The 15,973-nt window shown below is 26.3% G+C and overlaps 1 protein-coding gene across 3 annotated transcripts in view; it reads left to right on the top strand.

Moving 5' to 3' along the window:
- Positions 1 to 15,164, top strand: part of LOC145842104 (uncharacterized) — a 74,776-nt gene extending 59,612 nt beyond the window's left edge. For 2 of the 3 annotated variants that reach the window (XM_082949488.1, XM_082949485.1), the window contains 14 exons: positions 6,291 to 6,488; positions 7,579 to 7,771; positions 8,099 to 8,273; positions 9,844 to 9,924; positions 10,010 to 10,176; positions 10,366 to 10,446; positions 11,121 to 11,258; positions 11,618 to 11,724; positions 11,868 to 11,967; positions 12,149 to 12,304; positions 12,791 to 12,976; positions 14,071 to 14,156; positions 14,237 to 14,504; positions 14,920 to 15,164. In XM_082949488.1, the coding sequence (XP_082805614.1) occupies positions 6,291 to 6,488; positions 7,579 to 7,771; positions 8,099 to 8,273; positions 9,844 to 9,924; positions 10,010 to 10,176; positions 10,366 to 10,446; positions 11,121 to 11,258; positions 11,618 to 11,724; positions 11,868 to 11,967; positions 12,149 to 12,304; positions 12,791 to 12,976; positions 14,071 to 14,156; positions 14,237 to 14,504; positions 14,920 to 15,015 (2,032 nt within the window). In that variant the 3' untranslated portion in view covers positions 15,016 to 15,164. The remainder of the gene's footprint in view (positions 1 to 6,290; positions 6,489 to 7,578; positions 7,772 to 8,098; positions 8,274 to 9,843; positions 9,925 to 10,009; positions 10,177 to 10,365; positions 10,447 to 11,120; positions 11,259 to 11,617; positions 11,725 to 11,867; positions 11,968 to 12,148; positions 12,305 to 12,790; positions 12,977 to 14,070; positions 14,157 to 14,236; positions 14,505 to 14,919) is intronic. The other variant, XM_082949486.1, reaches the window with a different exon arrangement.
- The last annotated feature ends 809 nt before the right edge of the window (positions 15,165 to 15,973 follow it).

The following is a 15,973-nucleotide window of genomic DNA, read 5'->3' as shown; positions in this document are numbered from 1 at the left end:
AGCTTTAGTTTCTCATAGCATATATCAAGGGTTCGTACTACCGATAATAATATATTAGGTACAATTCACTTAGACTTATTTTTTTAAAACTTTACTATAGTCTAATGCTAACATACTAAATAAGTATTAAAAACATAACTTTTTTATTTCGCTAAGCTAATCTGCAATTAGTGAATAATTAAAGGTTTGGTACTCAAAGTTTTTTAACAACTTAAACAAATTAGTGATAAGAAAAGAACACTAACCCTTTATACAGTTTAGTTTAGAGTTAAGTTGCTTAAACGGGCGTGTATGTATTTTATAACCCTCTGATTCTATTTTTGTCATTTTAGGATAGTTTATAATGACTCTAATATATATAATCTTATTATAGACTAGAAAGTAAATCTTTAATTTAATCTTAGGGATTTCAACGTATACTTCACTATATTATTTTAATTGAGAACAAAATACGATACACTAATTAGATTAATATTACACTTACTAAGCTATTTTCAACTGTAATTCTAAAAGTATATGTTCGGCACTTTAAGTTTATTTTACAATGTTTAACAACAAGCGATAAAAAATAACACTCACACACATGCAAGTCAGAGCTCAATGGTTTGTTTGCAAGGCAACTTCTATTAAATGTATTAGCGTTTGTCTACAGTCCTCAGCTATTCTTACTGAAGTCAGAGCCAAGCTAAGACTTGAAGCGTATCTAAAAGTCCGCTTTGGTTGGTTTACAGTAGAAGTTTCTACTTGAGAAACGGTTGTTTAAAAAACAACGAAAGCCGGAAATCAATACCGGTCAAACATACACTTGCTTTAGTTTTTGACGATTCTTACAGGAAAATAATTCAATGTAGAACTTAAAAAAACGGTTGTAGCGAACTACGTAAGCGAGAAAGTGAAATGAGTAACGTTTGCTTTAGTTTTTCGGCGATTCTTACGGGAAAATAATTCACTGTAGAAAAGAGCTCGAAAAAACGATTGTAGCGATCAACGAAAGTCGGGAAGTGATGTGAATTACACTTGCTTTCGCTTCTCAGCGATGTTTATTGAAGTCAGAGGACTACAAAATAATTGCAATGCTGAGCAAACAGTCGCTAAAATACAACGAAAGCTGAACGTATATATTCGCTAAAATACAATCTAAGTGACGTTCACGACTAGATCGAAACACGTTTTGGTAAACGTTTTTCGAGGTTCAGTTTGTTACTAAGTCAAACAATGTGTGATTCTAACAAAAAATAGTGAAGTCTGGTTCACAAAGAATCTAAAAAAAGGCCTGCTAAAACAAAAGAGCGTTTGCTTTAATTGTAAGGAATTGTAAGTATGCTTGCCAACAATGTTAGCTGGCCGAAACAAAAGCAGAAAAATGACCTGCAAATGCAAAGCGCACTCGCTTTAAACAAAAAGCTGCGACGCTTAACTACAACGGAAGTTTTAACATTCTACTCAAGAAATTCAAAAGCTGTAAAAAAAACTCTCCTTTTGAGCCACGCTCACCTTTATATAGTGTTAAGCTAGAATAAAAAACTCTTCTTTTTTTTAAGTCTCTCGGAACTAGCAGGTAATGCTTACAACTTGAATTACTTTTGTTTCACGAAAGCTTGTTCTGAAATCAATGTTAAGATTTGAAGAACAATAATTTCACGACTTAAGATTACCTAGTTAAACAACAGAAGTTGTTCAACAATCAAGACTAGGTTGTTTTTTAGGGTAGCTGTCTAAATTGCACGGGGGGACAAAATTGCACGAAAATACTTTTGCACGAGGGGATAATTTTGCACGAAGATAAAATTTCATGAAGATACTTACGCACAAAGAGTCACTTTTGCACGAGCAGACAATTTTGAAGAGACAATTTTGCACAGGTTAAATTTTATTTTTTTTGTTAATTTTATTTTATTTCTTTCTAATTTACCTTTTTTTTTTACTATCACTGTTACCCCTTTCCCTCGGTCGGTAAGTCTTTTTTTATTGTTTTTTTTTATTAATTTTTTTACTATCACTGTTACCTATAACCCTTACCCTCGGTTTTTTTTAGTTAATTTTTGATTTTTTTTTTTTAATATTTATTTATTTTTTATATTTTTACTATCACTGTTACCCCTAACTCTTACACCCTCGGTCAGTACCTTTTCTTTCTATTTATTTTATTAACTTTTTTTTTCTTTTTTTTTTCTGTATTGTTTTACTCTCGTGTAAATGTAACTCGTGCAAAATTGACCCTTGGTGCAAAATCGTCTTCGTGCAATTTTGTGCCCTCGTGCAAATTTGGCTTCGTGCAATTTAGTTCTCGTGCAATTTTATCTTTGTGCAATTTCGACCCGGTCCCTGTTTTTTGTATTGAGGAAACAGAGTGAATGTTTTCGTATTCGATCGTACTCTTCTACCTACGGTATAGTTAGCCAAATACAATATAGTAGCTTTAGCAAAAGGAACTTAACAACGTACGTAAAGTGATGCATCTAAGTGAAAATCTAAAGTGTAACTTTAAATGTAAAGTTTAATATACGTGCTCTTCGACAAATCAAAAAGTGCACTTGCTTTGAGCTTACATAAAAAAAACATTGAGCTACGCGCGCAGCCTACGTTGTGCTCGTTCTTGAAATTTTGTAGACAGTAACCCTTTATTCGTTACTTCTCTCAGAGCGAAATCAAGTAACAGCTTATATAAAAAAAAATAATGTTAAACATTTTCTTGTAAACTTTTAATAAGATAGTCGTATTGTTTTATATATAGACAATATTTTAGATACTTATGAAAAAATTAGAATAACATTCATTACTTGTTTGTTAGTCCATAAGAACTTAATACCTGGCCTTTCTATAAACTAAAAAACCATTGAAGGTAGAATTCTCAGAATAATTTTTTCTGGTGTTATTTTTCTAATATTTTGTTTGTTAACTTTTTGATTTATAGTTTTCTAAAACTACTGTGTAATAATCGTATGAACGTGTTTAAAGAAGGCTACCTAAAGTTTGTTTATAGGCTTATGTATTACCCTAATATTTATTAAGTGTATATACTGACGCCTACACTCTATAAAACTAATTAATGCAGTACAACAAGTTTACGTAGTCTTTGTAATTCAATATATTTTTTATTATTATTTGTTTCTCTATCGCCTGAAATCTCTGCAACAAGTGTTAAACAATGTAACTGCAGTTTACATCAAATCCACCCAAGAGGTTTCAAAGTTGCATTACTTATCTTTTAATAACCTTGTCAGCGCGAAAACAGCTGTAAAATGTACTTAAGTATTGTGCGTTTTCAGAGCACGCATGTCTACCTATATAGTAAATTAAGTCGTTTTTTATATGGTATTTGTTATTTAAACAGAGTATTGTGCGTTTTCAGAGCACGCATGTCTACCAATATGGTCAGTCAAGTCGTTTTTATATGGCATTTATTATCTAAACAATACTTTTTATGATCTTTCGCATCTCGATCCAATAAGTCACTAGATAATATCCGACTACTTAAATTACATTTTGTTTAACAAAAAATCAATCTTTAAAACAGCACCTGTTTCATTTTTCAGCTTTATGCGCCAGTTACATTCTTACATTTTCTTTTCCAACCCGAAATATCACTTATAGCAGCGAAAACTAAAATTTTTGTACAACCATTTTTTTCCTGGCTTAATCGTAAAACATTGGACCTAGTGGTCATTTAAGAAAACCTAATTTTGCCTAAAGTTTAGGTGCAGTAAAGTCAGTGTTTAGGTGCCCTTTTCATTTTGATCTATAATGAAGAAAAAAGAGTTTAGGAAAAACTGACATAGTGTTTGTAAACATCAAGAAACCCCAATCAAATTATTCACCCAAAAATGCAAATTTATGTCTTGACACTCTATACTTAGTCTAAGAGGTCTCATTAAAAATAGCCATACAGTGTGATCCGACCACAGAAACATACTAGAAATTGAAACAGCTGAGCGTAAAGAATTAATTCTATTTTTTAGCTGTTTGCATTCATTTTTCAATCTAATCTCTAGTTTCTACCGACTCTGTTCTTTGAAATTAATTTAGATAGCTAGCTGGCGTTAAGATAAGCACTTGTCAGCGAGCGTTATCATCTTTTTTTAATATTCTGTAATGGTGTCAGCATTTTTGAGGTCTACAAAAATTATTTGAAATAATACTTTTACTCATTTCTTTTCTTTTTAGCATTCCCTGTCTTAGTTGTAGTATTTCGTCTAAACTGTTAGTATACCAGAGAAATTATTTCCAGTACTGTACACCTTAATAAGTAGTTGTTGAATTTACTGACACAGCTAGTATTTAAATATGAACCCGTATGTGTTATATAAGTAACAACAGCCAAAAACTTTTTTTTACTCAACTTTTTCCTTTTAAAAGTTCAAGAGTTTTTTTTTCAATTTTTTTTGCGTATGCCTTTCAGCTTCTAGAATAAAAAATATGTTCTGTTGCTCCTGTGATCCATTTAGTAACTCCTTAACTATTTGATCATCAATATGTCTACCTTTTTTATACCTACCTGCTGTGGGTATTAATATAACTTTGTAAAAATTTTTACTTGTTTTCTTCTATTTTTAAAATGCGGAAAACTCTCAAGAACCGATGTGTTTCACAGTTGATTAGTTTTTTTTAAGCTAGTCACAATGTAAAATATCGGTTCATTCAGCTTTTCTTTTTCGAAACTTTGTTTATGACAAATAGTAAAGTCGAATGAATTTCATGTTTAAGTATAGTTGTAATATTAAACAACAAGTCTACAATTCAAGAAGATTCTATTGCATTTATCTTCTGTCTAACTAAAGTTTCATCATATTTTTGTATTCTATTTCAATAGATCTCGTATCAAGTTTGATCTGTTATAAAGGTAAGTTAACATAGTTGTGCGTTAAATTTGGTAAGAAATATTTTCTCTTAAAGCCTATAAACTTCCTCCTTATCTAATTTTAGTAGTTGAACTCACTTTCGCATAGCCAATGAATTCCCATCTGGATATTGGTTCAATTTTTCATGTAAAATATAGGTCCTTATCTTATATCTGATGATATAAATTGGTTTATACTTAGGTTTGCCTTATTTACGAAGTTGCTCCCTTTGAATTAAAAGGTTGCAGCGATTATCTCCTCTAAGCTATATTTCTCGAACATTAATTTACTCGAGATTTTAGTTCCGTAACTAAGAGTAGAACCTTTTCAAAATGTATTAAAAATATGTTTAGCAGATATTAAGACCGTGAAATATTTTCGGGCTCATTACGTTAGTTATGTCAAAGTTAGTTTTGTTACGTTAGTTACAAAAATATGTTTCATAACTCTAGTACAATATATAAACTATAAAATTTATATACTTTATTAAAATTTAAACTTTTAACAGTAAACATTCAATGAAAAGTATTATATTGTAAAGATGTTTAGACTTAGACTTATCTAATAATAAGAGACAAAATACTTTAGTCAAAATAAAACTATATTATAAGCAAAACATTCTTTTTTTAGAATATAAAATGACGTTATCATCGAGTGTACAGTTTTAATTTCCCATTATCTAAAAGCTTTAACAACATTACTGTTTACTTACTGTTAAAAGTTATTATACTTCAGATTTAAAAGCGAATAGGCAAAAATAAATAACAGTAATAAAATGAGACTTAAAAGTATATAAAAAAAAAAAGATTGGGATAAAGATACTTAATATTAAGATTTTAAAAGTTTAACTTTATCAACCAAATTTTTCTGTTTACATTAACTTGGCTTTACGGTTGTATAAATAAATTTTTAGGATTACTTTCATATAGTTAAATATTTTTTTCAATATACAACAAGTACGCAAAGTTGTGTACTTATAAAATTAAATCAGTTTAATTTAATACGAACGGTTATTTCATGCGAATCTCATCTAATAATAATATCTAATAACTTGCGCCGTTTGTTTTACCTAAAAGTTTTATAAAAAGCTAAACATTTTGACTTTTAATTTCAGAATTAAATGTTGAATTTTAACATACCTGTTTAGTGTTCACTTGAAAACTTAGTTTAGTTAGCAATGTGAGTCTCAATAGAGTAAAGTTATCGTACGTCTAATAACTATCTTTAATTTTTTCATTGCAATGTAAAAAACATAAAAGTGTTTGCACAAGTTATAAGTATTAAAAATGTGTATTTTCATTACGTTTTTAGTATTTTTTATTATAAAAACCTTATATAAATATCATCAGTTTTTAAGCTTGTAATTTTAGTTAAAAAAAAAACTATTCTTTATGTGTTTTAGAATTCTAAAAGTTTAATTTAAATCACTTCAAACAATCTTGCAACTTTTAGTGAACTAAAAAATGAAAATGTTGCTCTTCGAAAAAACGTCATTGATGCAAAAAATAATGAGAAAAAAATAAGAAATGAGATTGAAGATATGTGTGATATCTTAAAAGAAAAAGACGAAAATATAGAACACTTAAAACTAAAGAAAGATCGAAATATTGAAGAAATAGAAAATATGAGAAATGAAAACGATAATTTAAGGTTTATTTGTGATTTATTTTAGTTCTACTATTTTGTTAACTAATATCATCACACTTTAGTTTTTCTTCTTAACATAAAGTTAGTTTTTATCATACCGTTTAGATCATCAGACCACATCGGTAGACTGAGGTCGGGGTTTAAGTCTACCAAGGGCTTATAGTCTAAAGATTGAAATGGTATGATCAAAGCTTGTTAACTTGAGCTTGTTTCACGGTACACAAAACTACAAACTACGGCTCTATTAGACTTTAGCCGATGTTTACTTCAATTTTTCGACGCAATTATTTTACTGGGATAACTATTATTTTTAGCTTGAATATTTTTAACGTTTTTTTCTAACTGGTAATTTAAAATTATTTCGTTTTTAAATTGTTCTTTTTTAACTCTAAACGTTTCTGACTTGATCTTTTCTGTTCCAATTCGTTTTCAAACTTTACTTTCCCTACTCAGTATGAATACTTATATGTCACTTTACTGTTTCTAACCTGTAAAAAGTCCTTGAAGTTAAATCTAAATTTAAATTCAAACTAATTTCGTTCTTTTTTTTTCAATTAAAACCACAAACTAATTTATAGCTTTATCAACGTTTCCCGTCATCTACCGTACCGAAACAAGTTTAATAGAACACAATAACAATATTTCTAAATCCCTTAAACTTAAGAAACGTCGTTAGTTAAAAAACGTTTTGTACTGTTTAAATTATTGTCTACAAAAATGATAAAACAATAAACCTTTAAAAATTAGTTATGTAATTTAAATTTTAAGCTTTTATTATAGACTAATCAAGTCTTTGTTAGATTTAAATTAAAAACCTAGTATGCTAAGTTTATTATAATAAAAATCCAGTTTAAATTAATTTTAGTCTAACGATCGAATTTAAAAGCATATAGGTTATTTTTTAAATTAAACCAATACTTATATCATGACTGCAATTTTGTAATTAATAATTATTTAATTTTCTGAACTTGACGTAAATATATCTTTTTTTTTTAAATTGTTTTGCACTTAAAAAAGACTATTTAGATCTGCTTCTTTCTTTACTAATACTACTACTATCTATTAAACGTAAACGCATAACTACTTTTTACAGATGGGAAAACGACAACTTAATAACTGAAATAAAGAAATCAAAACAGGAAATTTACAACCAGCAACAAAAATTAAAAACTAACCCTAATTTTTATTTATCTCAACTTAGTTCGGTTTCATCTAAAACAAAAAAACCCAATGTAGCGAAAAAAAGTCGTAAAAAATTCACTAGAAAAATAAAGTTTGCAAGAAAAGTAAATGGTTGAAACTTTCTATATTTTTCTTAATGTGTAAAAGTTTTTAAACTAGTTTATGTGCTTTTGTTCGATTCATGTGTTGATCTTATCTTGTTGAAAAATTTACAAATGAACAGATGTTCCTAAATTTGAGCATGCGACTTTTATTTTCATTTTTTAAATTTAAACATTTTATTTTACTTTGATACTAAACTTAAAAGCTAAAGTATAAATCTATAACTGTTTTATAGTATGTTGAAAACTTGTCTATTTTGAAATACATTATCATACTTAAAAAACTCTTTACAAAACTTAATGTTGCTATCAAAAAGTTTTATTATTCAGCATCAAAAGTTTTTGAGTAAGTCAGTAAAGCAAATGCAAAAGTTGTTCGGTAACTTTGTTGAAAATGCAACATTGACGAGTACAATAGCTACGGACAAATCTTCAGATATAAGCAGTCTAGGGGAGGTTATAGTTTCAAAAGCTAAGTACAACCATCCTGAATATAAGAATAAAGGTTAGATTATAGATGTTTTTTTAATTCTGTTATAAATTCTTTAATAGTTCGTAATATATTTACTTACTATATGATATTATTTTTGGAAAATATCTTTTTTAAAAGTAGCTTAAACATAATAACAAAATTTTAAGAACATCTATGATTTTAAAAATAAGAATCTTCCTTATAATAAATTTACTTAGATATCAACTAAAATAAATACAAGTTTATACGAATTCGCTGTTTAGATTTTTCTTGAATACTAAAAAAAAAAGCTTTTCAAATATACGCTAGACGTAGTTGAAAAGAGGGATTTTTGCTTTTTATTTTCTCATTTAATACGTTCGCATCAATCATTACTTGAAGACAGTCTTATATTATGTTTTCACATGCTACAACTTTAAGTACATGATTTCCATTTAATTAATATAGTCAGGAAAATGACAGGTTTTTTTTTCTTAGAAAAAGGTCAGGATAAGTCAGGAAATTGTTATTCATAAAAAATCTAAAGCTTCTTTTTCTAATAAAAAAAATTAAGTTTTTTCAGAAATGTGAAAAAATCTTATTTTTTGGAAAAGTAATTTTAGATATACTTATTTTCTACCTTTTTAGGTACTAACTGTTTAACAACATTTTTATATAACTTAAAATTTTTTGATTATATTGCCAAAACAATGTTTGACTCGTTTTAGATAAGTTAAAACGAGATCCTCAGTTGATTAATAAAATCTGTAAAAATTATTATAAAGAAGAAAGAAAACATTAGGCTAAATATAAAATAAAACTGGTAATTATGTGTAAAAACCAACAAAAAAACAAATAATTAAGCAAAGGTACACAATATCTTTATATTATTGATTGTCGGAAAAATTACATAGACTTTTGTTGATGATCAGGCAGTTTAGTTTTTAATTTACTTTTAGTCCAGTATTTAAATGTTTTGATTTTTGAAACCAAATACAAAATCTTAACTTCTAGATAAGAAGTAATATAGTTTATTCTTTCAAGACTATAATTAGCGAACTAAGTTTCAGTCAAAGACCTCGTCAGTACTTAAATAAATTCTTATTCAAGTAGAATACTCCAGTATGGTAAATTTAGACGCCAAGTCAGCCATTATAGTTACAGTGTAAGACTATTAAAAGTAAATTAAAATAAAATATGGTACAATAGTTTATGTAGTTGATTTCTTAAACGATCGAACATATTAAGTTATAGATATTTTTTCTTATAGAAATGGCTAATAGCGCTTTTTAGCGGAAAGTATTTACAACTTTTTTAATTATTATCAAGTTCCATAATTATTTTTTTGATATTTTAAGCTGCACCATGGTAGGAAGTTGTAGAAATACTCTTTTTGATATTGAAAATTTATTATTTTACTATGGTATGTATTTTTATTTATAAACTACAACTTCTACATTGTTTAAAAATATATTTTTTTTTTAATTCATTTTTTTTATTTAGTATGGTATTTTTATTACTATATCAGTCTACAGTTTATACCTACTCTTTGCTTTTAAGGGCTTTACTAATGCTAAATGTTGTAAGTATATGATATTATATTCAAAAAATGTTAACTTTTCAGATGATAGTCTAGTAAAGTCTTCTAATTCTTTATATCAAGAAGAAAAGTACTCTTCTACAGCCAGGGTTGATAAAATATCAGGTAAAAAAAATTAAGTAATAAACTACAATTATTTTTTAAACTTAATTTTTTTTTTGGTTCCATTGTTAGATACTTGTTTTATTAGACAACTGGGGAACAAATAAAAATATTGGATCTTTTTCTGTAATCAAAAATAAGAATTCATCGCAAAAATGTCAACAACTGTTGAGTAGTTCAGTTCATTTAAAATTTAAACAACTTCAAAAACAATCAGAAAGCTTAAAGAAAACTAAAGCTTTTGTTACTTTAAAGGTAATTTTTTTCTTGTAATAAAACGACGGTAAAATATATATATATATATAGTATATCTATAAAATGTTTTATACAACTACTTATTTCTTGTTTTAATTTAAACTATCAATTTAAATTATAGGTATAAAGTTTTATAACTATTTATGCACTAGATATTTTTTAAACTGCAAATATTTAAAAAATAAAAAGCTTGATGAAGAGAAAGAAAAAACTCTCAACTTGACAAAAGAATTAGAAAGCTACAAATACAAATTTAAACTGGCAAAACAAGTCTGTTTTCTATACTATATACTTTTAATAATGTTTACTGTTATTTTAAACAGTTTTTTATTATAACTTTAGTAATGTCTTGATAGGTGGTTTTTTTGTAAAATTGTTCTAATATTTCCTTAATTAACTTTTAAAACTAAGTTAAGTACAAACTATTATATATCTATCATATCAGTTACTCTTTTGCTAAAAGTCAGATTCTTTTTTGTACCTAGTATATAACTAATTTGAACTGATACTCAACTTATTATTTTTATGTTTTATAAAACATTTTAAAACTTTAAATGACTTTTAATATAAAAACTGTACAACCAACAAAAAATATCGGCGAAAGTCTGCAGAGCAGAAGCCTGGACTTTCTTTGCCGTGAGACAAGCTCAAGTTTAACAAAAGGGTTGGTCATGCCAATTCGATCATCAGACCACAAGTTTAGGTAGACTGAGACCGGTCTCGAATTGGCATGATCAACCCTTTTATTAAAAAATGTATTAAGCATTCTGCCTAACTTATTCTTTGAAATACGGTATTTGCTGATTTTTTTTAAAGTCAGTTGTTTATCAAATTATTGTTTTTTTTTTTTTGAGATTTGAGAAAAGCTTAAATATAAATTAACAACTTCTTTAAATGAAAGAGAAAAAATACTTATTCAATTTAAACAAAAACTGCTTATTTAGAACGTTTCACGTCTTCAAAACGAAGTGGAAATGCTAAAAATAAGTAAAATAAGTCTTCATGACCAAATAGATAAATATAAACTTGAGCAGCAAAAGTATAGCGATAAAGACTACAAGCTAATTGAAAATAAATTAAAGGTTTAAATTTGATATTGATACTAACAAAAACTGTACTAATGTCATTTATTTTGTTTTAAATATACTTGCTATGCTACCAAACTATTAAAAACAGTTTACTACTAAATAAAAGTTTATACTTTACACCACACCATAAGTCTTGTTTTTTTTTCTAAAATATTGTAAGAGTTCTGAAAACTTACTATGTCTAAATAGAATTTAAACGTTTTTATAAGTACTTAAAAAATGTCTGTGTTATCTTGTAACTTTCTTAAATTTTATTTATATTAAAACTTAAGTAATAATTTAATATCACTTTTATAAATGCAATTATTACTTTATATTATTCAATAGTAGCGTAAGTTGTTTTTCTAATGCAGTCTGCAAACCATGAACAAGTTAAGCTGTCAACAAAAATGCATAAATTAAAAAAAGATATGGAAATAAAGAACATAAAAATCCAATCTGATGAAGATAAGATTTTACGGTTACTTTTTTAATTTGTGTGCTAAGACTTTTTTCTACGATTTTTAGTAATTTGAACAATTTTTTTAAGCGTTATCTTATAGTCATTGTGTAATATTTTGATTTTTTTATTAAATTTTCAGTCAATTTTGCTTTCTCTTTTAGGTTAGAACGAGACGTAAACATGAAAAGAAAACTATTAGAAAATTTAAAAGAAAAACAGTTTTTCTTTACAGATAGCTTGAACAAAATGCAGCTTCAAACAGTTATTTGATTTGTTTTTTAATAGCATAATTATTAAACTATTTTGATACCCTTAATTTAAAAGTAAATAGATAAACAAAATAACGAATGTTCATAATATTTTACTAACCTTATTAGTGTTTTATTAAGATTACAAATTTCCTTTGTATAGTACAATTACATATACTTCATGTTAACTACAGGAAAAATTAAGCAAAACGTTAACTGCTAAAGAAAATGAAATAATAATCAAAAGGAATACTATAGACTCGTGCAGAACTCAAATTCAAGTACTAATTAAAGATAAAAAAGACTTCGAAACTAAACTTCAACAAGTAGTGTCAAAAAGTATAGAGCAGGTTTTTAAACAAGAATTTAAACGTGTGTAATAGCTCTTCTAAAGCCTTATGTTTTCTTGAAACATAAAAAAAACTGTATAACAATTTATACCATATTTTTTTTAATCATAACTTCTAATTTTTACTAGTAAACAAACCTTTAACCAGACACTAACCTTTTTTAAATATTTGCTTTGAGCTTGTATATAAACTTAAAAACAAACGAGTTTATTTATTTTTAGAGAAACTTTTGTTTGAAGTTATACAATTTAATTTTATTAAGTTTTAAGTTTAATTTTAGTAAAATGTTTAATTTTTTTTTTGTAAAAAAAACTAAAAAACATTTCTGTACGAATATAAAAAATGTTTAATATTTTTCGAAAAGGTTAATGCATATTTTTTTAACAAAAGAGAAAAAGTATAGTTTATATTTTCATCTGTTTGATAAAATAAAAAAGTTAACAACTTAATTTTTCAAAACAAATAAATAGAAGTTTTTACTTTTAGGTAGAACTAATTGAAAATCTAAAGTTTAAAAACGAAAGATACATCAAATTAGAAAATGAAAAACACAAAGACTTAAAACAAAAGTTGTCAAATTTAGCTAGCAAAAGCGAAGAGGCTATAGACAAATTAAACTGGAAAGTTGAAAAGTCTGCTGAAAAAATTAAAGAGTTCGGAGATTTCGTTAATGTAGGTTTTGATAAATATTAAAATAACTAGACCGCAACACATGACTATTACCAAAAGTTTCTGTTACAATCTACAACCGGTTCTGTTGTAAAAATAGTGATAAGACTGACTTAGACGTGAGAAACCGCTGTTAAAATTTGACCAATCAGGATTTAGAACAATCAGGATTTAGAACATTAGAATCAAATATTTAAAATATCGGTTTTCGGGTACAGTTGAAAAATTGATGCAATTAAATATTCCACAATTCAACGTCTAAGACATTGAACGTTTTTACATAAATTATGTATTACGCTCATTTAATACTATTTTAACTACTAGCATTATTTCGGCAGTCTTTAGCAAAGCTGAAGTTTTTACGCCACAATTTAATAAAACTAATTCTAGAAAATATCAACAAATTTATTTGAGTTAAATTAAAATTGAAAATTGAGTTAGATGATTAGTCCTTACAATTTTTCGACTGATAACAGGGTTGCCACTTTACCTGGAAAAACCTTGAAAAACCTGGAATTCGACAATTTAGGCAAAAATAACCTGGAAAAACCTGTAATTTGAGAAATTTTGACAAAACCGGGAAAAACCTGGAATTTTGATCAAAAAACATGGAAAAACCTGGAATTTCCAATAATTTTAAAATTTTCAGTACTAAAATTTCAATTTGACACAAAAAGTCTATCATATAAACAAGATTTTTTTATCATCATCAAAAAAAAATTTTGTTAAAAAACACATTAAAGTAACTTTACAGCATATTTTGAATGTTTTTGTACTATTTAACACAGTTTATTTTATAGAAATTAACTTAAAATAAAAAATAGACCCAAAAATGTTTACTTTTTAAAACCTGGAAAAAACTTGGAAAAATTTTTGAAAAAACGAGTGGCAACCCTGTGATAAGTTCAAGTTAGAAGGAAACCGGTCGTAGATTCCTTTGAAAACTGTTGTATTTAATCGTGCGTCGCAGACAAGTGCTTATTGGATGATGGTAAAATATATTTGCTGAAGATAAGCAAAATAACACTCTACCATATAAGTAACTAAATAAAGTATATCTGGCTAATTTTCCAAAACTTAGGTTATTTTATTTTTAGGTTTTGACTACGAAAATATTGACTCAATTGACTTGTTACAGGGACTTCATACATGATAGAAAAATATATCAAATAAAACATGAGAGGTATATTGAAGCTTTTAAATAAGATTTAAAAAATTTTAGCTTAATAAAGAGCTGAAAAAATAAACTAATCCTATTTTTAGTGCAAAAGTGGAAAGAAACAATTTGAATAAAGCAAACAAAGAGAGTAAAATAAAAATGTCGGAAAATGCAAAAAAAGTTGCATGCCAAGTTCTTGAAATTTCAGGAAATGAACTTTCTGATTTAATGCAACCTGTACTTTCTCATTCTTTAAAAAGTAATCAAAATATTCAGAACAATAAATTTGAAAAAGTCTTTAGTAAAAAAATATTAGAAGAAGAAAACGATGAAAGTTGGAAAAAAACTGTTGATAGTATAGCTAAAAAAAATGTTAGTTTTATTTAAACTGATAAGTTTGTTGTAATGATTAAGCTTAAAGACACACTGTAACTCACTCTTTTTTTCTTCTAAGAGTTCATACTCTTTTAAAACCTTTTCAAGATAAGTACATCTAAGGTAAATTTCTATAAAATCTAACAGTCAATTCATATAATAAATATCTTTTCAACTATGAAAACAAATTTTAACTTTTTTCATTTCCTCAAGATTTCTATAGCAGTCGAGTGTTTTTAGAGGTACTAATTTAAACATTAAACACAAAATTATTTTTTCAATTAAAAATATAACAAAGGTATAAAGTAAAACATTAGACGATTGTTTAAAAGATAGTGAAGTAAATTTGCAATAACATTTTTCAAAAATTTATTTAGAAGTTTATTGAAAAAAGTTAAAATTTTATTTTTAGTTTTCGCTACCTTTTGCAAAGACACTATGCCGTCTTTTCTGGGATAAGTTTGAAGATTGTCTAAGACTGCTTGAAGATAAAATTAACTGCACATAACAAAGTCTTCATATAAAATTTTGTTTTTCTGCAATGTTGTTTTTAAAAAGTTGTGTTTTTTAATGGTTTGAATTTTTTTTTTAATTTAAAACTGTTTTTCCTCATGAAATCTGTTTTACTTAACCTTATGCTGTTTAAACTGTTTATTCCGGTCGTAAATAGAACTTCAATCATATAACTAGTATTGCTTTACTAATTTAAGAAAACTAAGAACTATACAAAAACTTATACTATGGTTTTTCAATAAACTCAATAACTTATGATTATTTTGTAACTAATTTACTGAAACTACACATTAATTAGTAGAAATAAATATATTCAAAATTTATAACAAAACACATTTTACTACTTTTTATTTAACTAATTTCGACTATGACTTATAAAAAATTGTATCTCACTAAATTAAACTTCATTTAAACTGATATAAGATTATATTTTTATCAGAAATTTAGTGTTTAAAAAATGTAAAATTGCATAATAATCAAGTGTAGATTTTAAAATTTTAACTAAAGTTAAACAATTTTGCTGTGTGTACTATCAAAACTTATTACAATAAAATCAAACTAAAATTAACCAACGATAAAAAAACAAAAAGTATATAGAAAACCAAATGTGAATCATTTCAATATATGATTTGTGAGAAAAGGCTACATAATTTTTGCTATAAGTTCGCTCACTGCCAACAAAGATAGTTTTTTCACGTAAAAAAAATATTTTTAGCTACCATAGTTCATTTTAATACTATTGTAGTACAATTTAATGTTGCTAAACGTAGAATTTACTTACTTGAATAGTTTTTAAATATTGTATTATTGCGTGAAAATTAAAAATATAGTCTATAACTGTAGTGCCTTTTAGTTTAAGTTTCATGACTGTTACTTTAACAAAAACAAATGTATTTTTTCTAAGTAAGAAACCTAAGCTTAAAAAATAAGTTAATATAGAGTGTAAATTTTAA

Source organism: Thalia democratica, chromosome 8 (assembly GCF_965202585.1).
Source record: "Thalia democratica chromosome 8, ktThaDemo2.hap1.1, whole genome shotgun sequence".
Taxonomy (NCBI): Eukaryota; Metazoa; Chordata; class Thaliacea; order Salpida; family Salpidae; genus Thalia; species Thalia democratica.
The sequence above is the reverse complement of the archived record's forward strand: the minus strand, read 5'-3'. Positions and strand labels throughout refer to the sequence as shown.